At 40.9% G+C, this 26,290-nt stretch overlaps 1 protein-coding gene across 1 annotated transcript in view; it reads left to right on the top strand.

Moving 5' to 3' along the window:
- The window catches only part of SH2D4B (SH2 domain containing 4B), a 574,201-nt gene that overhangs the window by 338,129 nt on the left and 209,782 nt on the right, over positions 1–26,290 (top strand). The window contains exon 4 of the mRNA XM_056529781.1: positions 23,597–23,744. Coding sequence (XP_056385756.1) covers positions 23,597–23,744 — 148 coding nt within the window. The remainder of the gene's footprint in view (positions 1–23,596; positions 23,745–26,290) is intronic.

The following is a 26,290-nucleotide window of genomic DNA, read 5'->3' as shown; positions in this document are numbered from 1 at the left end:
ATTCACAATATACACAAAATGTAAAACTTTTTAACTTATGCTCAGAAAATGAAATCAGCTTACTAAATAAGGGTCTGTCATTTTCTCTCATGTCACCTACTAAGAACTTATAGATTTTTTTTTAGATCTAAATAAGTATATTAGGAAATTTACTTTGAGCTGTCATTTTTCTTTACTTGAGAAGCTTTACTTTGGTGAAATTACATCTAGATCAGCAGTAGGTGAAAATGTGGAAATTTTACCTTAAAAAAAAAAATGTGGATGTTAAAGCAGTTTCCACATTTTATCCAATTCACCATAGGGGATCCCATGTAGACACTTTTTTCCCGAGTGTCCAAATAGTTTTGCCAATTTAAGGAGAGATCTGTTCATTTTAAATACAATGATAACCTAACGAAAGAGGAAAGAAAAGCTATAAAAACATTACAGAATAAGCATTCAATCATTGTGCACCCCACTGATAAAGGGGGTGGGGTTCCTATCCTAGATAGGGATAGGTATATCACTAAAGCACTTTGTATATTGTCAGATCATGACTACTATGGGGGAGATTTATCAAAACCTGTGCAAAAGGAAAAGTTGCCCATAGCAACCAATCAGATTGCTTCTTTTATTTTGCAGAGGCCCTGTTTAAAATAAAAGAAGCCAGTTGATTGGTTGCTATGGGCAACTGGGCAACTTTTCCTCTGGACAGGTTTTGAAAAATCTCCCCCTATGAAGTTTTTGATTTTAGCTTATATAACAATCTGATTAAGGGTGTACAGAAGTTGTCTTTGATGGAAAAGAGGGAACACACATTCTTGTCTAAACACTATTCACTACCCATTTTTTATTATTGCTTAAGTTACATAAATGCTCTCAAAATCCACCAGTTCACCCCGATTATTTCGGCATCAGTTCTATCATGGCTAATCACATTTTATTGATTTGTTTCTTCAGCGTATATTCTTTAATTACCCTCTTATTTAAGAGATTCTACTCAACTCATTAATTACATTTGTAATATTCCAACATTGACACTGAATTGGGGATTCAGACTGTTGGTAAATATCTGTGGGGGGGATTTTTCTCTAGATACTCATCAATCTAATATCCTTTGTGATTCCATTCCTTTTATTTTGAAACATTTTTTTTTCTTTTGATAATATAATTTACAGGCAGACCAGGGGCTGTGCTATGGGGACTCGGTTCGCCCTTTTTATGCAAATTGATTTATGGAGTGAGCAAAGTCCTTGGGTTTTAGTTTACACATTGAAGGACATTTATCACTCTTTTCAAATGTATGACTTTTATATGACAATTTTTTTTTTTACTTACTTTGGCTTACATGCGACCTATTTATCAAAGAGTCACACAACCTTAATAAATAAATGACACATAAGCAAAACCCAGGAAACCAGTAGCATTTTTTAAAGCAGAAAATGTTTCTCTTTTGTTAATAGACGAAGTTCTTTATCTACCCTTAATCACCAGTGGGTGACACCCTGACTGGCCTGATTGGCACTAAATAGCTGCACTCCAACTATCCTACAACAACCCATCCACCCTCCTCAGAATTTAAAAAAATATTAAATACATACTATGCCGCACCATGAACATCCGAACTCTGGAGGCTTTTTTGTTTAATTTTGAGCCTGCATTTTGTGATTGGTTGGTGGGCGCAGTCTTGCGTCGCTGCGCTGAGGCTGAAGTTTATGTCAGGAAGGAAGACAGCGTAGCACCAACAGGCACATAAACAATAGTGAAGCCACAATAAAAAATAAAAAAAAAACATTACCCACCCCAAAATGTGCATGAAGCTGTATTACTATGGATGTTTTTTTTTTTATGAAAAATTTTAGTGCCACATATGGGTTATTAACGTAGTTTGTAAAAAATTTTACACAATTATTTTGTGCCTTATTCTATTTTAACACATTAATTTTAAAATGTAGTGGGTACGCCAGAATGTACATGTCCTAAAATTAATAAAGGGTGCAGTGTGTATTTTCAACCTTAAAATTCATAGAGTTATTAATTATATAAAAAAAATAATGCTATAATTAACATTAATGTATTAGCTTTGTTTCATGATGCAGAACAAGAACAGTTGTTAAAGTGGGTGTTAATGTCCTTTTCTACAGACATATGTACTGTCTGTAAGCCTAGTTAGACCTGGAATACATATGTAACTTTTAAAGGGGTACTCTGGTGCTTAGAAATCTTATCCCCTATAAGATGCCTGATCGCGGGAGTCCCGCTGCTGGGGACCCCCGTGATCTTGCACGCGGCACCCCGTTTGTAATCAGTCCCCGGAGCGTGTTTGCTCCGGGTCTGATTACCGGCGACCACAGGGCCGATGGCGTGGGACGTCACACCTCCGCCCCCGTGTATCATCACGCTCCCCCCCACAATGCAAGCCTACGGGAGGGGGCGTGATAGCTGTCACGCCACTCCCATAGACTTGTATTGAGGGGCGGAGCGTGAGGTCACACGGGGCGGAGGCGTGACGTCACACGCTGCCAGCCCTGGGATCGACAGTAATCAGACCGGTAGAGAACACGCTTCGGGGACTGATTACAAACGGGGTGCCGTGTGCAAGATCACGGGGGTCCCCAGCAGCGGGACTCCCGCGATCAGGCCTCTTATTCCCTATCCTTTGGATAGGGGATGAGATGTCTAAGCACCGGAGAACCCCTTTAAATGGAGATGCAACTTTTTTTCTTCATAAATGGAGGCTATCGCATTTCATAAATACATGACCACTGCAAAGTAAAAAAAAAAAATAAAAGAAATTACTACATGAGCAGATTTCAGAAATGTGCTTTGGAATAAGCAAAAATCAAAAAGTCGCAGCATGTATAGACGTGCAACTTTTTTACGCAAAAAAATCTACTACTGGGCTTGATAAATCTCCTTCATTGTGTTTTTTAGATGACTCATTGATGATTTATTTATTATTTGGTTGGAGATTTGCTTAGAGGCTGAACCATTTTTGAAAGCCTTGAATTGTAATTGTAATGGTGGCTAAAATTTACACTGCACTTTTCCTCCACAGAAAAGGAAAAAACTACTACTGGTTAAACTATTACCCGTACATTTTTAACCCCATAAGGACGCAGCTCATTTTCACATGAAGGACAATGCCCTTTTTTGCAAATCTGACCACTTTCAGTATAAGCATTAAGAACTCTGGGATGCTTTTACTTTTCATTCTGATTCTGAGAATGTTTTTTCGTGACATATTCTATTTCATGGCAGTGGTAAATTTTAGTCGATACTTGCATCATTTCTTGGTGAAAATTTCTAAAATATGATGAAAAATGTGAAAATGTTGCATTTTTTTTAACTTTGAAACTCTCTGCTTATAAGGAAAATGGACATCCGAAATAAATTATATATTGATTCACATATACAATATGTCTACTTTATATTTTCATCATAAAGTTGACATGTTTTTACTTTTGGAAGACATCAATGGGCTTCAAAGTTCAGCAGCAATTTTCCCAAATATTTTCAAAATCTGAATTTTTCACGGACCAGTTAAGATTTAAAGTGGATTTGAAGGGCCTTCATATTATAAATACCCCATAAATGACCCCATTATAAAAACTGCATCCCTCAAAGTATTAAAAATGACATTCAATAAGTGTGTTAACCCTTTAGGGGTTTCACTGGAATAGCAGCAAAGTGAAGGAGAAAATTCAAAATCTTCATTTTTTACACTCACATTTTCTTGTAGACCCAGTTTTTTACAAGGGGTAAAAGGAGAGAAATCTTCCAAAAATTTGTAACCCAATTTCTCTCGAGTAAGGAAATACCTCATATGTGTATGTGAAGTGCTCTGTGGGTAACATAGTTGATAGGGTTGAAAAAGACCAGAGTCCATCAAGTCCAACCTATAACCCTAATAAGTCCCTATTGAGTTGATCCAGAGGAAGGCAAAAAAATCTCTAGAGGTTACTAGAGGTAAAAAATCCTTCTCGACTCCAATTATGGCAGTTAGAATAAATCCCTGGATGAATCTTCTGTCCCTATCAATCTAGTATACATAACCAGCAATGTTATTACTCTCCAAAAATCCAGACCCTTTTTGAACTCTATTACAGAGTTCACAATGACCACCTCCTCCGGGAGATAATTCCACAGTCTCACTGCTCTTACAGTAAAGAAATCTTCTTTCCTCTAGACGTAGAGGATGCCCCCTTGTTATTGATACAGTCCTGGGTATAAATAGATCATGGGAGAGATCTTTGTACTATCCTCTGATATATTTATACATAGTTATTAGGTCTCCCCTAAGCCTTCTTTTTTCTAAACTAAATAACCCTAATTCTGATAATCTTTCCGGGTACTGTAGTCCTCCCATTCCCCGTATTACTCTGGTTGCCCGTCTTTGAACCCTCTCCAGCTCCACTATATCTTTCTTGTACACTGGTGCCCAGTACTGTTCACAGTATTCTTTGTGTGGTCTGACTATTGATTTGTACAGTGGGAAAATTATTTCCTTCTCATGGGCATCCCCCATGGTTTTATTAGACTTGGCAGAAGCTGCCCGACACTGGTCACTACAGCTAAATTTACTGTTAACTAAGACTCCTAAGTCCTTTTCCATGTCAGTCGTCCCACGTGTTCTCCCATTTAATACATAATCCCAGCCCGGATTTTTCTTCCCCATGTGCATTACCTTACATTTATCAGTGTTGAACCTCATCTGCCACTTCCCATCCCAAACCTCCAACCTATCCAGATCCATTTTATAACAGTGCCCTGTCCTCTATAGTGTTTACCACTTTAAAGAGTTTAGTGTCATCTGCAAAGATTGTTACTTTACTATTCAACCCCTTTGCAAGGTCATTAATGAATATATTAAATAGGACAGGACCCAAGACGGACCCCTGTGGTACCCCACTAGTAACAATCACCCAATCAGAATAAGTAACAGTAATAACCACCCTCTGTTTCCTATCACTGAGCCAGTTACTTACCCACTTGCACACATTCTCCCCCAGCCCAATCCCTCTCATTTTATGCACCAACCTTTTATGTGGAACCGTATCAAATGCTTTGGAAAAATCGAGATATACAAAATCCAGCGACTGCACCTGGTCCAGTCTGGAGCTCACCTCTTCGTAAAAGCTGATCAGGTTAGTTTGACAGGACCGATCCCTCATAAAGTCATGCTGATACGGGGTCATACATTTATTTTTATCAAGATATTCCAAAATAGCATCTCTTAGGAAACCCTCAAACAATTTACATACAACCGAGGTTAAACTAACAGGTATATAATTCCCAGGGTCACCTTTTGACCACTCCTTAAATATTGGCACTCCATTTGCCATGCGCCAATCCTGGGGAACAGTCCCTGTCACTATAGAGTCCCTGAATATTAAAAATAGGGGTCTGTCTATTACATTACTTAATTCCTTTAGAACACAGGGGTGAATGCCATCTGGACCTGGTGATTTGTCTATCTGTACTTCTTCCGGGGTTAGACAGGTGACCTGTACTGGGGAGTTTACCTTATCACACTGTATTTCATCTGGCATTTCATTTTCCTCGGTGAACACAGTGGAGAAGAATTTGTTTAATATATTAGATTTTTCCTGATCCCCATTTATAATTTCTTCCTCATAAATTTTTAATGGGCCTACACTTTCATTTTTGACCTTTTTTGCTATTTATATAGTTAAAGAACATTTTAGGGTTAGTTTTACTCTCTTTGGCAATGAGTCTTTCTGTCTCTATTTTTGCGGCTTTTATCTGTTTTTTTACATATTTTACTAGAAGGCTCAGAACGCAAAGAGCGACAATGGGATTTTGGAGAGTGAGTTCTTCTGGAAATCCCTATCATACCAGAACAGCAGAAAAACAAACAAACACATGGCATACTATTTTGGAAACTACACCCCTCAATGAATGTAACAAGGGGTACGGTGAGCATTAACTCTCCACAGGTGTTTAACAACTTTTTTCTAAAGTTGGATGTGTAAATTAAATTTTAGTTTTTTCACTACGCTGGTTTTTCCCCAAATTGTACATTTTTACAAGTGGTAATAGGAAAAAATTCCCTCCAAAATTTGTAACCCCATGTATGGAAATACCCCATGTGTGGATGTCAGGTGCTCTTCTGCTACACTACAATGCTCAGAAGAGAAGGGCATGCTGGGAGATGTACAGTAGTTATACAAAAGCTGAAGGTAGCCAACTACAACTCTCAACATGCCGAGACAGCCTTTTGCTGTTCGTGCATGCTGGGAGTTGTAGTTTTGCAAGATTTAGAGGGCCACGGTTTAGAAACCAACGCACAGTGATCTCCAAACTGTAGCCCTCCATATGTTGCAAAACTACAAATCCCAGCATTCCCAGACAACAAACTGCTGCGTGGGCATGTTGGAAGTTGTAGTTGTGCAAGATCTAGAGGGCCACAGTTTAGAGACCACTGCAGAGGGATCTCCAAAGTGAAGCCCTCCAGCTGTTGCAAAACTACAAATCCCAGCATGCCCACACAGCTTTTTGCTGTCTGGGCATGCTGGGATTTATAGTTTTGCAACATCTGGAGGGCTACAGTTGAGATATAGTGTATAGTGGTCTCCAAACCGTAGTCCTCCAGATTTTGCTAGGCAACTTCACCGGCTTCTGTAGGATCGCTGCACGCTGCATAAGGGAGCCGCCTGTCATCGCCGCACCAGGGGGGAGAGAGGATCGACTGGTAAGGGACCTCCGCCGCCACCGGTCACAGGACAGTTTCCCTGTTCTTCCCGGAGTACCGTGGGTGGGCAGAATGGGGGAACTGAACCATTACCCCCCCCCCCGCCCCTGATCTGCTATTGGTTGGTTGCTTCTGAGCTGCCAATAGCAGGGATCAGAGGGGTTGCACCCCTGCAACCTAACTCTTATGCCTTCAGGGGGACTTGGGGTGTCTTGTACACCCGTGATCCCCCTCATTTTCCGGGTCACTGGAAACCTGTATGACCAGGAATCGCCGGTCTGAATTGACCCGCGATTTGCGGCAATCGCCAACATGGGGGGTCTCAGGACCCCCTTGGGCTATATGCCGGGATGGCTGCTGTTAGATAACAGCAGCCCTCCCGACCCGATCACTGGGTCTGGTGACGTGGCGATCCCGGAACACTGCGCTAAGTGTAAATGTACAATAAATGTACAGCTATGTGTGCTAAGATATTCTAAGCGGCACCATACATTTACTGTGCATGTCCTTAAAGGGTTAAACAAGTTGACATAAACAGGTTTTTTTTTAGACTACCACAGGTCACACTATTCAAAATGGTCGAGGAGCCGATAGTGGCGCAATGTTTTTTTAGTTTTTGCAGCCCAGGCACTATTGAAGTTAAAAATTTTGTGTGGCTTTTCTCCTTTTAAAGGGGTATTCCAGGATTTTTTATTTATTTATTTGACTATGCTACAGGGGCTGTAAAGTTAATGTAGTTCATAATATAATGTCTGTACCTGTGTGTGACGGTTTTCTCACAATTTTTCTGTGATTTTCACTCCAATATTTATTTTAACAGCATACAAAATTACTGTTGTCTCCCAGGTTGCAATGCACCGAGACCTGACTCACTAGTCAGCTGATGACAGGGAGCCTGTCTGCTTCAATGGGTGGAGGGATCGCTTGGTGGGAGAGAGATCAACTGCAACTAATGCAACAGCTGTAGGCATCCTGATTGAAAACCACAGGTCTTTTGAATGGATGCAGCTCATTTATGTTTCAATGGGTGGGGTGGCTGATGTGTGGGAGGGAGGAAAATTTAATTATGGGATTTGTAGGAAAAAAGGAAATACCAGTTCACAAAAAGATAGCCACAGCACTATGGTAATCTCACAAGACATGGTATAATGAGAGTAATGACTGGGATATAACCATACTAGGGTACTCTATACAGAAAAGACAGAGAAGGCAAGAAATGGGGAAGGGTGGCCCTGTGTGTTAAAGATTGCATAAAATCGAACCTCAAGTTAGTGAGGCCAACATTGAGTCAGTTTGGGTTACGTTGCAGTTTGGTAATCAGACAGTAACTCGTGTAGGTGTGATATATAGACCACCTGGCCAAGATAAATAATTAGATGATCTACTAGTTAAGGAAATAGCTAAAATGACAATGAAAGGAAAAGCTATCATTATGGGAGATTTCAATCTTCCGGATATTAACTGGAAAACCAAAATAGATAGTTCTGCTTGGAGTACAGATATTCTAAATTCCCTACTGGGATTATCTGTACAACAAGTAGTTGAGGAGCCATCCCGGAAGGAGGCCATTTTAGAATTAGTATTCACAAATGTGGATTTGGTATATGAAATTTCTGTAGGCAAAAACTTGGGATCTAGTGTGGATTCATTTAATATAATATAAGTACAGTGAGAGTCACACCACACAAAAAACAAAATGATTTTTGGGGGGATTTTATAAAAAAAATACTTTGGTCAAAAATTAGATTGGTCATAAATGAGTCCCTATCAGACTGGAATTAATGACATGAAGTCCAGGAGAAAACTACTTAAAAGTTGCATTATTGAAGGCTACAGATAACTGCATTAGTCTTGTAGATAAAAGCAGAAAAAGGAAGAGACCACTGTGGTACTCAGCAGAAGTGGCCCAAATCATAAAACGAAAAGCTAGCATTTCTTAATAAAAAAAAAAAGAGCAGTGAAGATAGGGAAATCGACAAGATTAGCCAGAATTAGGCCAAGCAAGTTAAAAGAACTTCTAAAGGCAGAAGAAAAACCATCTCAGTCTGTGAAAAAAAGGGGATAAGACATTCTTCAGATATACATGAAAAAAGGAAATTAAAACAAGGACTAAATAAATTAAAAACAAAGGAAGGATGGTATGTAGAAGAGAATAAAGGGCTAGCGGACTGCCTTAATGAATACTTCTGTTCAGTTGTTACAAAAGAAAACGAAGGAAAAGGACCTCAATTAGGGAGGAAGACTAATGAAACGTTTGATGCATGTATTTTTACAGAGGAAGAGGTTCTGAGTCAGCTCTCTAAAGTTAAGACAAATAAATCACAGGGGCCTAATGGGATACACTCAGAATTATTAAAAGAGCTTAGTGGTGAGCTAGCAAAACCGTTAACAGATTTATATAACCAATCACTTGTAACAGGGGTTGTCCTAAAAGATTGGAAATTAGCAAATATTGTTCCCATTCACAAAAAAGGTAGTAAAGAGGAATCAGGTAACTATAGGCCAGTAAGTCTGACGTCAATTGTGGGATAATTAATGGAAACCCTACTAAAGGATAGGATTGTGTAACATCTAAAATCCCATGGATTGCAAGATAAAAAAAACAACATGGGTTTACTTCAGGGAGATCATGTCAAACAAATCTTATTGATTTTTTTGATTGGAAGACTAAAATAATGGATGGCGAAGGGGCAGTAGACATCGCATATCTATATTTTAGTAAGGCTTTTGACAGTGACCCACATAGCAGCCCTACCAATAAACTAAAGTCTTTGAGCTTGGACTCCCATATTGTTGAATGGATTAGGCAGTGGCTGAAGGACAGACAACAGAGGGTTGGAGTCAATGGAGTATATTCAGAGCAAGGTCTTGTTACCAGTTGGGTACCTCAGGGATCTGTACTGTGGCCACTTTTGTTTAATATCTTCATTAGTGATATCACAAAAGGTATTGATGGTAAGGTATGTCTTTTTGCTTATGACACAAAGATATTTAACAGGGTTGATGTTCCTGGAAGCATATGCCAAATGAAAAAGGATTTAGGCAAACTAGAAGAATGGAATGGTCAGAACTCTGGCAACTGAAATTTATTGTGGATAAGTGCAAGATAATGCACCTTGGGCATAAAAATCTATGGGCATTTTATAGAACATTTGACACAGTGTTGACATCAGTATTTGAGGAAAGGGATTTAGGGGTAAATATTTCAGAAAACTCAAAGAGGTGCTGCGGAGCGCTCACAAATGTGGGTGCACAATGACAGATTGCAAGGGTGGCGGGAGCCCCACGACCAGACATCTTATCTCATATCCTTTGGATAGGGCATAAGATGTATTAGGGCTGGTGTTGTGGTTTGGGGCTTGGGACAGAATTGGATTTGGCTCCAAAGCTTTCCAACAGTTAAATATCTGCAGACCATGCATCTGAGACACAAAATGACTGCCACCGTGCGGTCATGTGAATACAATATATTCACAGACCAGGTGCATAGACACTTAGCTGAGCAGTACTACCGGAGACCAAATGCATTCATAAACACCCCACAGACCAACCTATTGTTAGGAATTTTGGAAGAGTTATATCCTAATATCATATGCACAAATCAACACTACACATCCAAATACTGGCAGAAATGAAGATGTTTAATATACAACTAACTAAACACACTCTAACTTAAAGAGAGAAAAGAGAATTAGATAATACTAAATAGCTAGAAACTTAAATATGCAGTGTAAGTAAACACATATACAACAATTATAGTAGAAACACTATATGTTGGCTATTTGGGTGGATTTTCCTTAAAAGATACAACTATACTAAATGAAACACACAAAGAATATAATACTGAAATGCTTAGCTTCGGGGACCCTTTAAAGCAAGTATAATGAACAAAGCCAGGCATGGGAAAGCTGTAGTCCTTTCTTTCAGGATTCAGGCCCAACAGGAAGTTGAATGGAAAGTGTCCCACCAGGAAGTTAAATGGAATGGTGTGATGATATGCTGTCCGGGAAGAGAAAGAGACCTTGGCCCCTCTCAATGGGCTTTTTATTATGTTGTCTCCGCCCCTTATCCAGCCCACAGGTGGTCTTTGTCTAATGTTACAAAAGGCTCCTCTAAGCAAGCCTTGGAGACCCCTCTTAAAGATGATCCTCCATTTTGAATTTATTTAAACTCCATGCGGCTTTCTGGTACAGGACCACCAAAATATACTGCCATAACAGCTGGAATACCCTTCTAAAATGTATAGCTTGGAAGAAAGATGAAACAGAGGGGATATGAAAGAAACTTTTAAATACGTAAAGGGAATCAACATGGTAAAGGAGTAGAGCATATTTAACCTCTTAAGGACTCAGCGTTTTTCCATTTAAAAAATCATAACTCTTCCAATTTTGCACCTAAAAATCCATATGGTGGCTTATTATTTGCGCCACCAATTCTACTTTGTAATTACATCAGTCATTTTACCAAAAAATCTATGGCGAAACGGAAAAAAAAAACGCCATTTTGTAACTTTTGGTGGCTTCCGTTTCTACACAGTATATTTTTCGGTAAAAATGACACCTTATCTTTATTCTATAGGTCCATTCGATTAAAATGATACCCTACTTATATAGGTTTGATTTTGTCATACTAAAAAATAAAAAATCATAACTACATGCAGGAAAATGTATACGTTTAAAATTGTCCTCTTCTGACCCCTATAACTTTTTTATATTTCTGTGTGAGCTGAAGTTTTTAGCGGTACCATTTTTGCATTGATCGGACATTTTGATCGCTTTTTATTCATTTTTTCTTGATATAAAAAATGACCCAAAATGCACTATTTTGGACTTTGAAATTTTTGTGCGCGCACGCCATTGACCGTGCAGTTAAATTAACAATATATTTTTTATAATTCGGAAATTTCCGGCGCGGCAATACCACATATGTATGTTTTTATTTACACTGTTTTTATTTATTTATTTTTATTTATTTTTTTATGGGAAAAGGGGGGTGATTCAAACTTTTAATAGGGAAGGGGTTAAATGATCTTTATTCAATTTTTTTTTCACTTTTTTTTTTGCAGTATTATAGGGACCTATAACACTGCACACACTGATCTTTCACATTGATCACTGGTTTCTCATAGTAAACCAGTGAGTGATGATTCTGCCGCTTGACTGCTCATGCCTGGATCTCAGGCACTGAGCAGTCATTCGGCGATCAGACAGCGAGGAGGCAGGTAGGGACCCTCCTGCTGTCCTGTAAGCTGTTCGGGATGCCGCGATTTCCCCGCGGCTATCCCGAACAGCTCCCTGAACTAACCGGCATGCTTTCACTTTCACTTTAGACTCGTGTTCAACTTTGAACGCAGCGTGTAAAGCGTTAATAGCACGTGGCAGCGCGATCAATGCCGCTCGCTATTAGCCACGGGTCCCGGCCTCTAACTGTTAGAGGCCAGGCCCGACCCGCTATGATGTGGGGCCACGCCGTGGTCCCGCGTTATAGATCGGGAGCGGACTCATGACGTAGCGGTACGTCATGAGTCCTTAAGGGGTTAAAAGAAGAAAAACTACCCCAAGAGGATATAGTTTTAAATTAGGGGGGCAAGGGTTTAAAAGTAATATCAAGAACTATTGCTTTTCTGGGATGGTAGTGGTTGCATGGAATAGCCTTCCTGCAGAAGTGTTAGCTACAAATACAGTGAAGGAGTTTAAAGGGGTACTCCGGTGAAAACCTTTTTTCTTTTAAATCAACTGGTGACAGAAAGTTAAACATATTTGTAAATTACTTCTATAAAAAAAATCTTAATCCTTCCTGTACTTATTAGCTGCTGACTACTACAGAGGAAATTATTTTCTTTTTGGAATGCTCTCTGATGACATCACGAGCACAGTTCTCTGCTGACATTATTATAATAATAATAACACTTTATTGTTGTCCTTAGTGGGATTTGAACCCAAGTCCCCAGCATTGCAAAGTAGCAGTGCTAACCACTGAGCCACCATGCTGCCCTTAGCATACATCTCCTATGCATGGTTGCTAAAATGGACAGAGATCTTAGCAGAGAGCACTGTGCTCGTGATATCAGTGTTCCAAAAAGAAAGGAATTTTCTCTGTAGCATTCAGCAGCTTATAAGTACTGGAAGGATTAAGATTTTTTAACAGAAGTAATTTACAAATATGTTTAACTTTCTGCCACCAGTTGATTTAAAAGAAAAAAGGTTTTCACCGGAGTACCCCTTTAAGCATGCATGGGATAAGCATAAGGCTATCCTTCATATAAGATAGGGCCAGGAACTATTGATAGTATTCAAATTATTGGGCAGACTAGATGGGCCAAATGGTTTTTATCTGCCGACACATTCTATGTTTCTATGTTCTTTCAGAGCTGTGAAAGTCCTGAGGTTAGATTTGAAGTATTGTCCTCTGTTTTCAAAATTTGGCTTAAAGGGATACTCCAGTGGAAACAAATTTTTTTTTTTTTAATAAACTGGTGCTAAAAAGTTAAACAGATTTGTAAATTACTTCAGTTCCTGACACGGACAGAGGTGTCAGCAGATAGCACTGTAGTCAGACAGAAAATAACTATACAACTTCCTCTGTAGTATACAGCAGCTGATAAGTACTGGAAGGATTACGATTTTTAAATAGATGTAATTTACAAATCTCAAGAATAAATTGTATTTGTGTATCGGCGCACATAAAAGGAACACACATATGGGAACAAACTTACTAATGCAATTGGTTTATTAGTATCTGGATGAGATAAGAAGATTTTGAGGAGTGAGCTGGTGTTGGTTTCGTTCACTAGGCAGAAAAAATAAATAAAGGAACAGCTTTTAAGTAAATACTCCAGATACTATATCTATGTCATAGGATTGTGTCGATTTTGTACTGTTAAATACTGTAGCAGAAAGACTTACTTCTATCTTTAGAGTTGAGCTATGATGCAGATAGATGCCGACCCCCCGCCTCGATGACCGTAATTGGCGGAAAACTTCTGTCTCACTCACTACATATATTTGTAAGATAATCGTGATTGAGTGATTCGAATATAATGCAATCTGCTTACATGTACACAGTAATAGTAAAGTATAAATCTATATATGGTCCCATGTAATAGGCACTATGAGTGGTTGAAGGTACCTGTGGTCTGAAAGCTGGTTTGCATAGATTGATCCACGGAGCGTTGTTTGTCCTGAGTTGCGGTGAAGGATACCAGTGTGCACGATACAATCCACGGAGCGTTATTCGTCCAAAGGTATGGTGTGGGTACTGAAGCACAGTCCTTCCAGGAGCCCCCAGAGGGACAGTATGACAGGCAGTCCAGATGGACAGTGGGTGAAGGCGCCGGGAGATCTGCTCCGGCCGTGAGCGTCTCACCGGTGCGACCACGCTGTGATAGTTTGCAAGGAGATCTGATTATTGAACGTGACGTCACGATTGCAGCTACAGCAAGGCGCAGGAGCCAAAGAATCATCTAACGCGTTTCGGTCAGTACGCTGACCTTCGTCAGAGATGAAAAGTCACTACTGGCTCCTGGTATTTATGCAAACTATAGATGTTAGTCCGGGCCGGCCCAATATTCATGTTCGCCTCTCTGGCAACCATACTTTCCGGATTGCCAATTTCTAGTGGGGTGTATACACCATATCTAATCTTTATGGATAGTGTATTAATCAATATATGTCTCAGACTCCAAATCTAGTATTTGCACATTCATATACGCAATACTTCCGGACCTTGGCTATACAAAACGCATTAAAAACGCAAGCAAAGAATGCACAATGTGAACATGTTCCTATCTAGAAAATTTGTTGCTGAAACAACAAACTAAACGGTTAAGAATGGGGGGTAAAAATGTCCTATATATCAATATTGCCACTCTGACAGATAACCGGGCTAGCATAAGGGATATTACTTTTAATTTATTAAAGTTTTTAAAAAAATATTTTAATAATATTTTAAAATATTTGATTTTTAAATGGGACACTTATTAAAAAAACATTGGCGAGGTGGAAATCACGTGGCAAACATGTCAAGAACGGAGAGCCGCTGGATTTTTAATCTAAACACAATATCCCCATACGGTTTAAATATCGATCTGGAATTATTTGCCGTTTTATGATATATACCGTATATATTTTTTTGATAAGTGTCCCATTTAAAAATCAAATATTTTAAAATATTATTAAAATATTTTTTTTAAAACGTAATAAATTAAAAGTAATATCCCTTATGCTAGCCCGGTTATCTGTCAGAGTGGCAATATTGATATATAGGACATTTTTACCCCCCATTCCTAACCGTTTAGTTTGTTGTTTCAGCAACAAATTTTCTAGATAGGAACATGTTCACATTGTGCATTCTTTGCTTGCGTTTTTAATGCGTTTTGTATAGCCAAGGTCCGGAAGTATTGCGTATATGAATGTGCAAATACTAGATTTGGAGTCTGAGACATATATTGATTAATACACTATCCATAAAGATTAGATATGGTGTATACACCCCACTAGAAATTGGCAATCCGGAAAGTATGGTTGCCAGAGAGGCGAACATGAATATTGGGCCGGCCCGGACTAACATCTATAGTTTGCATAAATACCAGGAGCCAGTAGTGACTTTTCATCTCTGACGAAGGTCAGCGTACTGACCGAAACGCGTTAGTTGATTCTTTGGCTCCTGCGCCTTGCTGTAGTTGCAATCGTGACGTCACGTTCAGTAATCAGATCTCCTTGCAAACTATCACAGCGTGGTCGCACCGGTGAGACGCTCACGGCCGGAGCAGATCTTCCGGCGCCTTCACCCGCTGTCCATCTGGACTGCCTGTCATACTGTCCCTCTGGGGGCTCCTGGAAGGACTGTGCTTCAGTACCCACACCATACCTTTGAACGAATAACGCTCCGTGGATTGTATCGTGCACACTGGTATCCTTCACCGCAACTCAGGACAAACAACGCTCCGTGGATCAATCTATGCAAACCAGCTTTCAGACCACAGGTACCTTCAACCACTCATAGTGCCTATTACATGGTACCATATATAGATTTATACTTTACTATTACTGTGTACATGTAAGCAGATTGCATTATATTCGAATCACTCAATCACGATTATCTTACAAATATATGTAGTGAGTGAGACAGAAGTTTTCCGCCAATTACGGTCATCGAGGCGGGGGGTCGGCATCTATCTGCATCATAGCTCAACTCTAAAGATAGAAGTAAGTCTTTCTGCTACAGTATTTAACAGTACAAAATCGACACAATCCTATGACATAGATATAGTATCTGGAGTATTTACTTAAAAGCCGTTCCTTTATTTATTTTTTCTGCCTAGTGAACGAAACCAACACCAGCTCACTCCTCAAAATCTTCTTATCTCATCCAGATACTATTAAACCAACTGTATTAGTAAGTTTGTTCCCATATGTGTGTTCCTTTTATGTGCGCCGATACACAAATACAATTTATTCTTGAGCTTATTCCTTTTATTTGGGCCCCAGCCAGGACCCTCATTGTTGAAGCATGAGAAGACCATATAGTGGCTGAATGACACAGCGTGGAGGTGTTGGCAGCATGAGGAGACCATATAGTGGCTGAATGACACAGCGTGGAGGTGTTGGCAGCTCTAGTTGATGAATGACATAGCCTGGAGCTGCCAGCAGCATGAGTAGACACTAGGGCTTCACAATCCCTAAGATTAAAAGATACATTTTGAAATTTTAATTGAAGATTTATGGTAGCTAGTGCTACCATAAAATTTTTAAGGCCCAGGCCCAAATCTAACAAGAAGTCACATGACACATGGCAGCACAATGACAGAGCCTGGAGGTGGCATCAGTATAAGGAGACCATATAGTGGCTGAATGATTGCCTGGAGTTTGTGGCAGCATGGGGAGACCATATAGTGTCTGAATGGCACAGCCTGGAGTTTGCTGAGGCATGAGGAGACCATATAGTGTCTGAATGGCACAGCCTGGAGATGGCTGAAGCATGAGGAGACCATATAGTTGCTGAATGACACAGCCTGGAGCTGGCAGCAGCATGAGTAGACACTAGGGCTTCACAATCCCTAAGATTAAAAGATACATTTTGAAATTTTAATTGAAGATTTATGGTAGCTAGTGCTACCATAAAATTTTTATGGCCCAGGCCCAGCAACATCATTAAACCATATATCGGCTGAATGACACAGCTTGGAGGTGGCTTAATCGTGAGGAGCCCCTTTAGTGGCTGAATAGCCCAGCCTAAAGGTGGCTGAAGCATGAGGAGACTATATAGTGGCAGAGTGGCACAACATGGAGGTGGCTGAAGCATGAGGAGACCATATAGTGGCAGAATTGCACAGCCTGGAGGTGGCTGAAGCATGAGGAGACCAAATAGTGTCTGAATGGCACAGCCTGGAGTTGGCAGAGGCATGAGGAGAACATTGAAATTTAACATTTTAAAATTTTAGATTTTGAAATTGAGGATTTTTAAATAGAAATTTTAACTCCCAGGTTTTAGTGTCATGGGCCCCGGCGGGGGTAAAAATGACCAAATTTAACAAGGAGTCACATGCCACATGGCAGCACAATGACAGAGCCTGGTAGTGGCATCAGTAAGAGGAGACCATATAGTGGCTGAATGACTGCCTGGAGTTTGTGGCAGCATGGGGAGACCATATAGTGTCTGAATGGCACAGCCTGGAGTTGGCAGAAGCATGAGGAGACCATTGAAATTTAAGATATTGAAATTGAGGATTTTGAAATTGAAATTTTAACTCCCAAGTTTTAGTGTCTCGGGCCCCGGTGTGTGGGTAAAAAAGGTCCAAATCTAACAAGGAGTCACATGTCACATGGCAGCACAATGACAGAGCCTGGAGGTGGCATCAGTAAAAAGAGACCATATAGTGGCTTAATGACTGCCTGGAGTTTGTGGCAGCATGGGGAGACCATAAGGTGTCTGAATGGCACAGCCTGGAGTTGGCTGACGCATGAGGAGACAATTTAGTGTCTGAATGGCACAGCCTGGAGTTGGCAGAAGCATGAGGAGACCATTGAAATTTAAAATATTGAAATTGAGGATTTTGAAATTGAAATTTTAACTCCCACGTTTTAGTGTCCCGCACCCGGCGTGTGGGTACAAAGGTCCAAATCTAACAAGGAGTCACATGTCACATGGCAGCACAATGACAGAGCCTGGAGGTGGCATCAGTATAAGGAGACCATAGAGTGGCTGAATGACTGCCTGGAGTTTGTGGCAGCATGGGGAGACCATATAGTGTCTGAATGGCACAGCCTGGAGATGGCTGAAGCATGAGGAGACCATATAGTTGCTGGATGACACAGCCTGGAGCTGGCAGCAGCATGAGTGGACACTAGGGCTTCACAATCCCTAAGATTAAAAGATGAGTTTTGAAATTTAAATTGAAGATTCATGGTAGCTAGTACTACCATGAAAATTTTTAGGCCCAGCAGCATTTGTAAACCATATATTGGCTGAATGACACTGCTTGGAGGTGGCTGAGTCATGAGGAAACCCTATAGTGGCTTAATGGCACAGCCTAGTAGTGGCTGAAGCCTTAAGAGACCATATAGTGGCAGAATGGCAAAGGCTGGAGGTGGCTGAAGCATGAGGAGACATATAGTGGCTTAATGGCACAGCCTGAAGTTAGCAGAAGATTTTGAAATTGAATTTTAGATTTTGAAATTTTAGCTAACACTGTCCAAATCTAACAAGGAGTCACATGTCACATGGCAGCACAATGACAGAGCCTGGAGGTGGCATCAGTATAAGGAGACCATTTAGTGGCTGAATGACTGCCTGGAGTTTGCTGAAGCATGAGGAGACCATATAGTGTCTTAATGGCACAGCCAGGAGTTGGCAGAAGCATGAAGAGAGACCATATATTGTCTGAATGGTACAGCCTGGAGTTGGCTGAATCATGAGGAGACCATATAGTTGCTGAATGACACAGCCTGGAGCTGGCAGCAGCATGAGTAGACACTAGGGCTTCACAATCCCTAAGATTAAAATATTAATTTTTAAATTTAAATTGAAGATTTATGGTAGCTAGTGCTACCATAAACATTTTTAGGCCCAGCAGCATCTGTAAACCATATATTGGCTGAATGACACAGCCTGGAGATTGCTGAGTCATGAGGAGACCCTATAGTGGCTGAATAGCACAACCTAGTAGTGGATGAAGCATGAGGAGACCATATAGTGACTGAATGGCACAATCTGGAGGTGGCTGAAGCATGAGGAGACCATATAGTGGTAGAATTGCAGGTAAGGAGAAAAAAGAGAGAGAGAGGATAGTGCCTCGCATAATTCAGTGGGATAATCCCGGTCCACAACCCCAATGTTAGTTGTACTCACCTGGGGTATGGCTTGGTAAATCACCCCTCCGTTTGGGGTCAGATGATCTCGGGCTGCAGCCGGCAGGGTTCGGCCGGGCACTCAGTAAGAGGTCGGCAGAAGACTTGGAAATATTGCAAAAAAAATTAAAAGTGGTCTGCTATGGCGCTGCCTTGTAGAGATCGGGATGCAGGTTCAGTTCTTTAAGTATAAAATCTCATTTAAGTATGAAATCTCATTTATAAGTACATAAATTGAGATGCATACATGCAAAAACGTGTTTCAGGGGTAAGTTCCCCCTTTTTCAATTGCAAAATATACAGTGTTATTGTATATTTTGCAATTGATAAAGGGGGAACTTACCTCCGAAACGCGTTTTGCATATCTGCATCTCAATTTATGTACTTATAAATGAGATTTTATACTTAAAGAACTGAACCTGTATCCCAATCTCTACAAGGCAGCGCCATAGCAGACCACTTTTTATTTTTTTGCATTATTTCCATAGTGGTTGAATAGCACAGGCTGGAGGTGGCTGAAGCATGAGGTGACCATATAGTGGCTAAATGGCACAGCCTGGAGGTGGCTGAAGCATGAGGAGACCATATATTGGCAGAATGGCAAAGGCTGGTGGTGGCTGAAGCATAAGGAGACCACATAGTGGCAGAATGGCCCAGCCTGGAGGTGGCTGAAGCATGAGGAGACATATAGTGGCTGAATAGCACAGCCTGGAGTTGGCAGAAGATTTTGAAATATAATTTTACGATTTTGAAATTTTAGCTAACACTCTCAAGTTTTAGTGTCTTGGGTCCCGGCGTGTGGGTACAAAGGACCAAATCTAACAAGAAGTCACATATCACATGGCGGCAAAATGACAGAGCCCTGAGGTGGCAGTAGCAGCATGAGGGCCATGCCAACTTAAGTTTGAGTCTGAGGTACCCACCGACTGTTGACTTGGGGTGTCAGATGTCACTTGGGATGAAGTGGATGACCCAGTGAACCGATCAATCACGGCTGCTGGGTTGATGGTCGAGACATGACTGCTTGCTGACCCCTGGGAGCTCAGACCTCTCACTGCAACTCCAGCTGCCACATGCCCCTACCTCTGCCTGCACCTGATGAATTTAGGCTTCTGCCACTCCACTGTGCACGTCCTGCCACTACTCTACCTGACATACTTATTGCGTATATGAGGGAGGTACAATATGCTTCAGTACGCTTAAAACAGTATTTGTCTAGAACAGCAGCAGGTGTGTACTATTTGATGTCCTTTCACAGTATCTAGGCCCTTGACAGATTAACAGGTAAAAATAGTACACTATTTAGATGTACATAATTGGTATGCACTTATGAGGGCAGAAAAATGCGGTACAGTACACTTAATTATTATTTTTTTTTTTTAGTAAAACACCAGCCTGTGATTACTTTTGTCTGGAATTTCACAGTATCTAGGCCCTTGACAGCTTAACAGGTAAAAAAAAAAATAGTACACTACTTAGATGTAGGTATGTGGTATGCACTTATGAGGGCAGAAAAATGCGGTACAATATGCTTAAAAAACGTATTTTAGTAAAACACCAGCTGATGATTACTTTTGCCTGGACTTTCACAGTATCTAGACCCTTGACAGATAAACAGGTACAAAATAGTACACCACTTAGATGTAGGTATGTGGTATGCACTTATGAGAGCAGAAAAATGCATTACAGTATGCTTAAAAAATGTATTGGAGTAAAACACCAGCCGGTGATTACTTTTGGCTGTCCTTTCAAAGTATGTAGGCCTTTGACAGATTAAGGCTGGGTTCCCACTACGTTTTCTCCCATACGGGAGTGCATACGGTGATGTGAACCCAGCCTAACAGGTACAAAATAGTACACCACTTAGTAGATTTAGGTATGTGGTATGCACTTATGAGGGCAGAAAAATGCGCTACAATACGCCAAAAAAAAAATTGTCCACAACATCAGCAGTACACAACCATGCTGCAGCTCACAGTCACTGTGTTCTAAACCCAAAATTTCAAAAATACTCTCTCTTAAATACTATTAGGAAGGGACTGCTGGGTATGGATTATACCATCTACAGACTAGTATAACCAGCAGACCAGTTGTTGTGGAACAAAGACATATATTTGCCCTTCAGGATGACTGAATTAATATTTCAGATGCCAGTCACATAACACTTTGTTAGATAACAGTTCGATTTATATTGGTAGATATGGCAGACAATCCCTCGCATAGCGGAGTCAGCACATCCCGACGTTACACACTACCAAAGCTGCGATCTTTGTTTTTCATACAGGCATTTTTGTATCTGCAGGCCGGGCGCAGCCCATGCCATCCTGTATAGTTCATCCAGCTGGACACACTATATCACTACTATACTGCTACTGCTACTGCTATCTCTGGCTATCCAGAGATTACTTAAAGGGGTACTCCGGTGCTTAGACATCTTATCCCCTATCCAAAGGATAGGGGATAAGATGCTTGATCGCGGGGGTCCTGCCGCTGGGGACCCCTGTGATCTTGCACGCCGCACCCCATTAAAATCAGTCCCAGGACAGCTTTCATGCTCCCTCCCATAGGTTTACATTGAGGGGCGGAGCATGCTGGGAGTTCTGGTTTTTTAACATCTGACCCTTCAGATGTCGCCGAACTACAACTCCCAGCATGCCTGGGCAGTCTGGGCATGCTTGGAGTTGAAGTTTTGCAACATCTGGAGGGCTAAAGTTTGCACACCACTAACTAGCAGTCTCCAAACTGATCTCCTCCAGTTGTTGCAAAACTAAAACTCCCAGCATGCCCTTGGCTGTCTGGGCATGTTGGGAGTTGTAGTTTTGCAACAACTGGAGGCACACTGGTTGGGAAACATTGTTTCCTAACTCAGTGTTTCCCAACCCGTGTGCCTCCAGCTGTTGCAAAACTACAACTCCCAGGTTACATGGTCTGTCAGTGTATTGGCCTGTCTGGGCATGCCGAGAGTTGTAGTTTTACAACATCTAGAAAAGCACAGATTGGAGACCACTGCACAGTGGTCTCCAAACTGCGGCCCTCCAGATGTTGCAAAACTACAACTCCCAGCATTCCCAGACAGCCAAAGGCTGTCTGGGCATGCTGGGAGTTGTAGTTTTCAAACTCCTAGAAGCAGCAGTGAAAATCACTTTATAGCGATTTTCACTGCTGCCTCCACTTGCCTGCCTCCGCTGCCTTCTCCACTTGCCTGCCGCCTCCACGTGTGCCTGCCGCCTGTCCCTGCCATGCCGGTCTCCCCGCAGGTATGTGCCGCATCCCCCCAGAGCTCTCGGGATCCTCTTTTCCCACTCTGCCTGACTTCTAGGGGCGGGCCTGACTTCTAGGGGCGGGCAGAGGTGTAATTTAAACTTTAACCCCCTCAGTCAGTGATCACTGTGATTGGCCCACAGGGACCAATCACAGTGATCGCTGACCAGGACCATCCACAGATGGTCCTGGGGGGGCTAGCAGAAGTTGCCCCCCACTGGTAACAGCAGGACTTCTGCCAGTTACCCCATGCGATGCAGCACATCGCCGGGTTAACTGAATGACTTATATAAACGTCATGATGTGCGAACTACCTGCACATCATGATGTTAATATAAGTCATTCTGCGGGAAGGGGTTAAATAATAAATTACGCTATTTTATGTGAAACCAGCTACATCGTATTTCTCTTGCTACATTTACAATTAATTACACACCATGATATCAGTTCATTCCTTGAGGTCTGATTTCCATTATTATTGCTTTTACTGTCAGAGAGTTTAAAGGGGTACTCCGGTGCTTAGACATCTTATCCCCTATCCAAAGGATAGGGGATAAGATGCCTGATCACCGGAGTCCCGCCGCTGCGGACCCCCGTGATCTTGCACGCGGCACCCCGTTTGTAATCAGTCCCCAGAGCGTGTTCGCTCCAGGTCTGATTACCGGCGACTACAGGGCGGGCGGTGTGTGACGTCACGCCTCCGCCCCCATGTGATGTCACGCTCTGCCCCTCAATGCAAGCCTACGGGAGGGGGCGTGATAGCTGTCACGCCCCCTCCCATAGACTTGCAATGAGGCGGCGGGACTCCCGCGGTTCAGGCATCTTATCCCTTATCCTTTGGATAGGAGATAAGATGTCTAAGCACCGGAGTACCCCTTTAAACCTCGCAAGGGAGCATAGTACCAAATCAGAATCACTGTCAGGATAAGCAAAGTTCAAACCTAGAGGGAAGCAAGGTATAAAGGGAGCTGGCAAAAGCAAGATCAGGTCATAAACAGAGGTCAGGTCACGTCAGATAACAGGAAACAGCACAAGGCAGTTAGTGAGTAAAAAATCGACAATATCAGGCAAATAACTAAACTACTCAGGGACTTTTTTTAGTGGTTCACTTTAAACTTTAACTATTTAAGTGTTTTTAAGCATCTAATGATGTAGCTTCATGATGTGTAAATGTATTTAAAAAAATGTATAATATAATTTGATATGTGAACCTGTTGACTAAATGAAAACTTTTTTTTAGCAGTCTAACATATAGGATACACTGAATTTGTGTTAATTGATTATCATTAATTAGAAACGAGAAGATGAGGAAAGGAGAAGGGGTGAGGAGCAAATTCGCCAGAGAGAAGAGCAACGTGCAAAAGAGCTCTACTTGAGTCTAAAGAATGCACAGCTACAAAGTCAACGTAATGAAAATGATGAGCAAGAGTGGCAAGAGCAATGTAAGTAAAACTGATAGATTGTATTTTTTCATCTTTTGGATATCTTGAAAAGCAAAAAGATCTTTGACAATACATTTTAGTTACTAAACATGGGGAAAAGTTACTAATTTAACTAAATTCACTATATTGATCAATATTGCATTGTAAACACCTCAATATTGGATAATATAGACTGTCCGGTTATAATGTTAAAGGGGTATTCAGGCACTAAGACATCTTATCCCCTATCCAAAGGATCCTGTGATCTTTCACGCAGCACCCTGTTATCATCAGCCCCCGGAGCATGTTTGCTCCGGATCTAATGACTGGCGTTCACGGGGCGAAGCATTGTGACTTCATGGCTCCGTCCCCGTGTGCCGTCATGCTCCGCCCCCTCAATGCAAGCCTATGGGAGGGGTGTGACAGCATCATCAGACCTGCTTCGAACATGCTCCGGGGGATGATGGTAACGGGGTGCTGCGTGAAAGATCACGGGGGTCCCCAGCGGCGGGAACCCCGCTATAAGGCATCTTATCTCCTATGCTTTCGGATAGGGGATAAGATGTCTTAGCGCCGGAGTACCCATTTAAGTTCCCTATCACAATAATAAACATTATTTACTTTTACTAAAACGTGCAAATAGAGTCTTAAAATAAGGTTCATTTACATGACCGTGGGTCAAATGGTGTGAAGTGAAAAAAATGAGGCTCTCAGTTCAGGTCTCTATACTCACGGTTAGGTCGGGGCTTTTATTCATACTATGAATGTGTAAATCAGGCCTTAGGTATAGAAAAAACACTAATAAATGGACAGCTAAAGTATTTCTTTATTCATATCATCTGTTGTCATGTATCTTCCAGACAACTGAACCATGTAGAATAAAATCCCATTATTATGCAATGAGGAAAATAATATTTTAAGGGTCAATATAATCCTTTTTCTCCATTTTGCTCAATTTTCTTTAATTAATTTCTAGTTTACAAATTAAACATATGCAATCATTCAAACTTCTAGGCCCCTATACACATAAGAGAAAAGTCATCTAAACCCACCCCAGGGACCAGTCAACTTTCAAATCTGTATTGAGGTCTCTTGACTCTTCCTTGACAGATGATTCCTGGGAAGAGAAGGATTGGGCCTGTTAGGTTTTAACTGCCCAATACTTTTGTTTAGCAGCTTATCTAAACACACACTCTAAATTTAGAACCCATAAAGGCTTGACTGAGCTGAGTGTTCATATGTAAGAGGAGACTGGAAGAGATGGCTGTCAAATGTGTATGGGTAACTTTAGTTATGCATCCTAGATGTGTAAAATATTGGTCCTGAAAGATTTGCTTCAATATATATATATATATATTTACTTATTTATTTTCTTGGTTTTAGTTAACCCCTTCAGGACGGAGCCCATTTTGGCCTTAAGGACCGGAGCGTTTTTTGCACATCTGACCACTGTCACTTTAAACATTAATAACTCTGGGATGCTTTTAGTTATCATTCTGATTCCGAAATTGTTTTTTCGTGACATATTCTACTTTAACATAGTGGTAAATTTTTGTCGATACTTGCATCCTTTCTTGGTGAAAAATCCGTAAATTTGATGAAAAATTTGAAAATGTAGCATTTTTCTAACTTTGAAGCTTTCTGCTTGTAAGGAAAATGGATATTACGAATACATTTTTTTTGGTTCACATATACAATATGTCTACTTTATGTTTTCATCATAAAATTGACGTGTTTTTACTTTTGGAAGACACCAGAGGGCTTCAACGGTCAGCAGCAATTTTCCGATTTTTCACAAAATTTTCAAACTCAGTATTTTTCAGGGACCAGTTCAGGTTTGAAGTGGATTTGAAGGGTCTTCATATTAGAAATACCCCATAAATGACCCCATTATAAAAACTACACCCCCCAAAGTATTCAAAATGACATTCAGTAAGTGTTTTAACCCTTTAGGTGTTTCACACGAATAGCAGCAAAGTGAAGGAGAAAATTCACAATCTTCATTTTTTACACTCACATGTTCTTGTAGACCCGATTTTTGAATTTTTCCAAGGGGTAAAAGGACAACATTTTTACTTGTATTTGTAGCCCAATTTCTCTTTAGTAAGGACATACCTCATATGTCTATGTAAAGTGTTGGCGGGCGCAGTAGAGGGCTCAGAAGCGAAGGAGCGACAAGGGGATTTTGGAGAGTACGTTTTTCTGAAATGGTTTTTGGGGGGCATGTTGCATTTAGGAAGCCCTTATGGTGCCAGAACAGCAAAAAAAAAAAAACACATGGCATACCATTTTGGAAACTAGACCCCTCGGGGAATGTAACATGGGATAAAGTGAACCTTAATACCCCACAGGTGTTTCACAACTTTTGCAAATGTAAAAAAAAAAAAATTTTACCTAAAATGCTTGTTTTCCCAAAAATGTTTAATTTTTAAAAAAGATAATAGCAGAAAATACCCCAAAAAATTTGGAGCCCAATTTCTCCTGATTCAGAAAACACCACATATGGGGGTGAAAAGTGCTCTGCTGGCGCACTACAGGTCTCTGAAGAGAAGGAGTCACATTTGGCT

The sequence above is a fragment of the Hyla sarda genome, chromosome 7 (assembly GCF_029499605.1).
Source record: "Hyla sarda isolate aHylSar1 chromosome 7, aHylSar1.hap1, whole genome shotgun sequence".
NCBI lineage: Eukaryota > Metazoa > Chordata > Amphibia > Anura > Hylidae > Hyla > Hyla sarda.
Note: the sequence above shows the minus strand (reverse complement) of the source record. Positions and strands in the feature narration are given on the sequence as shown.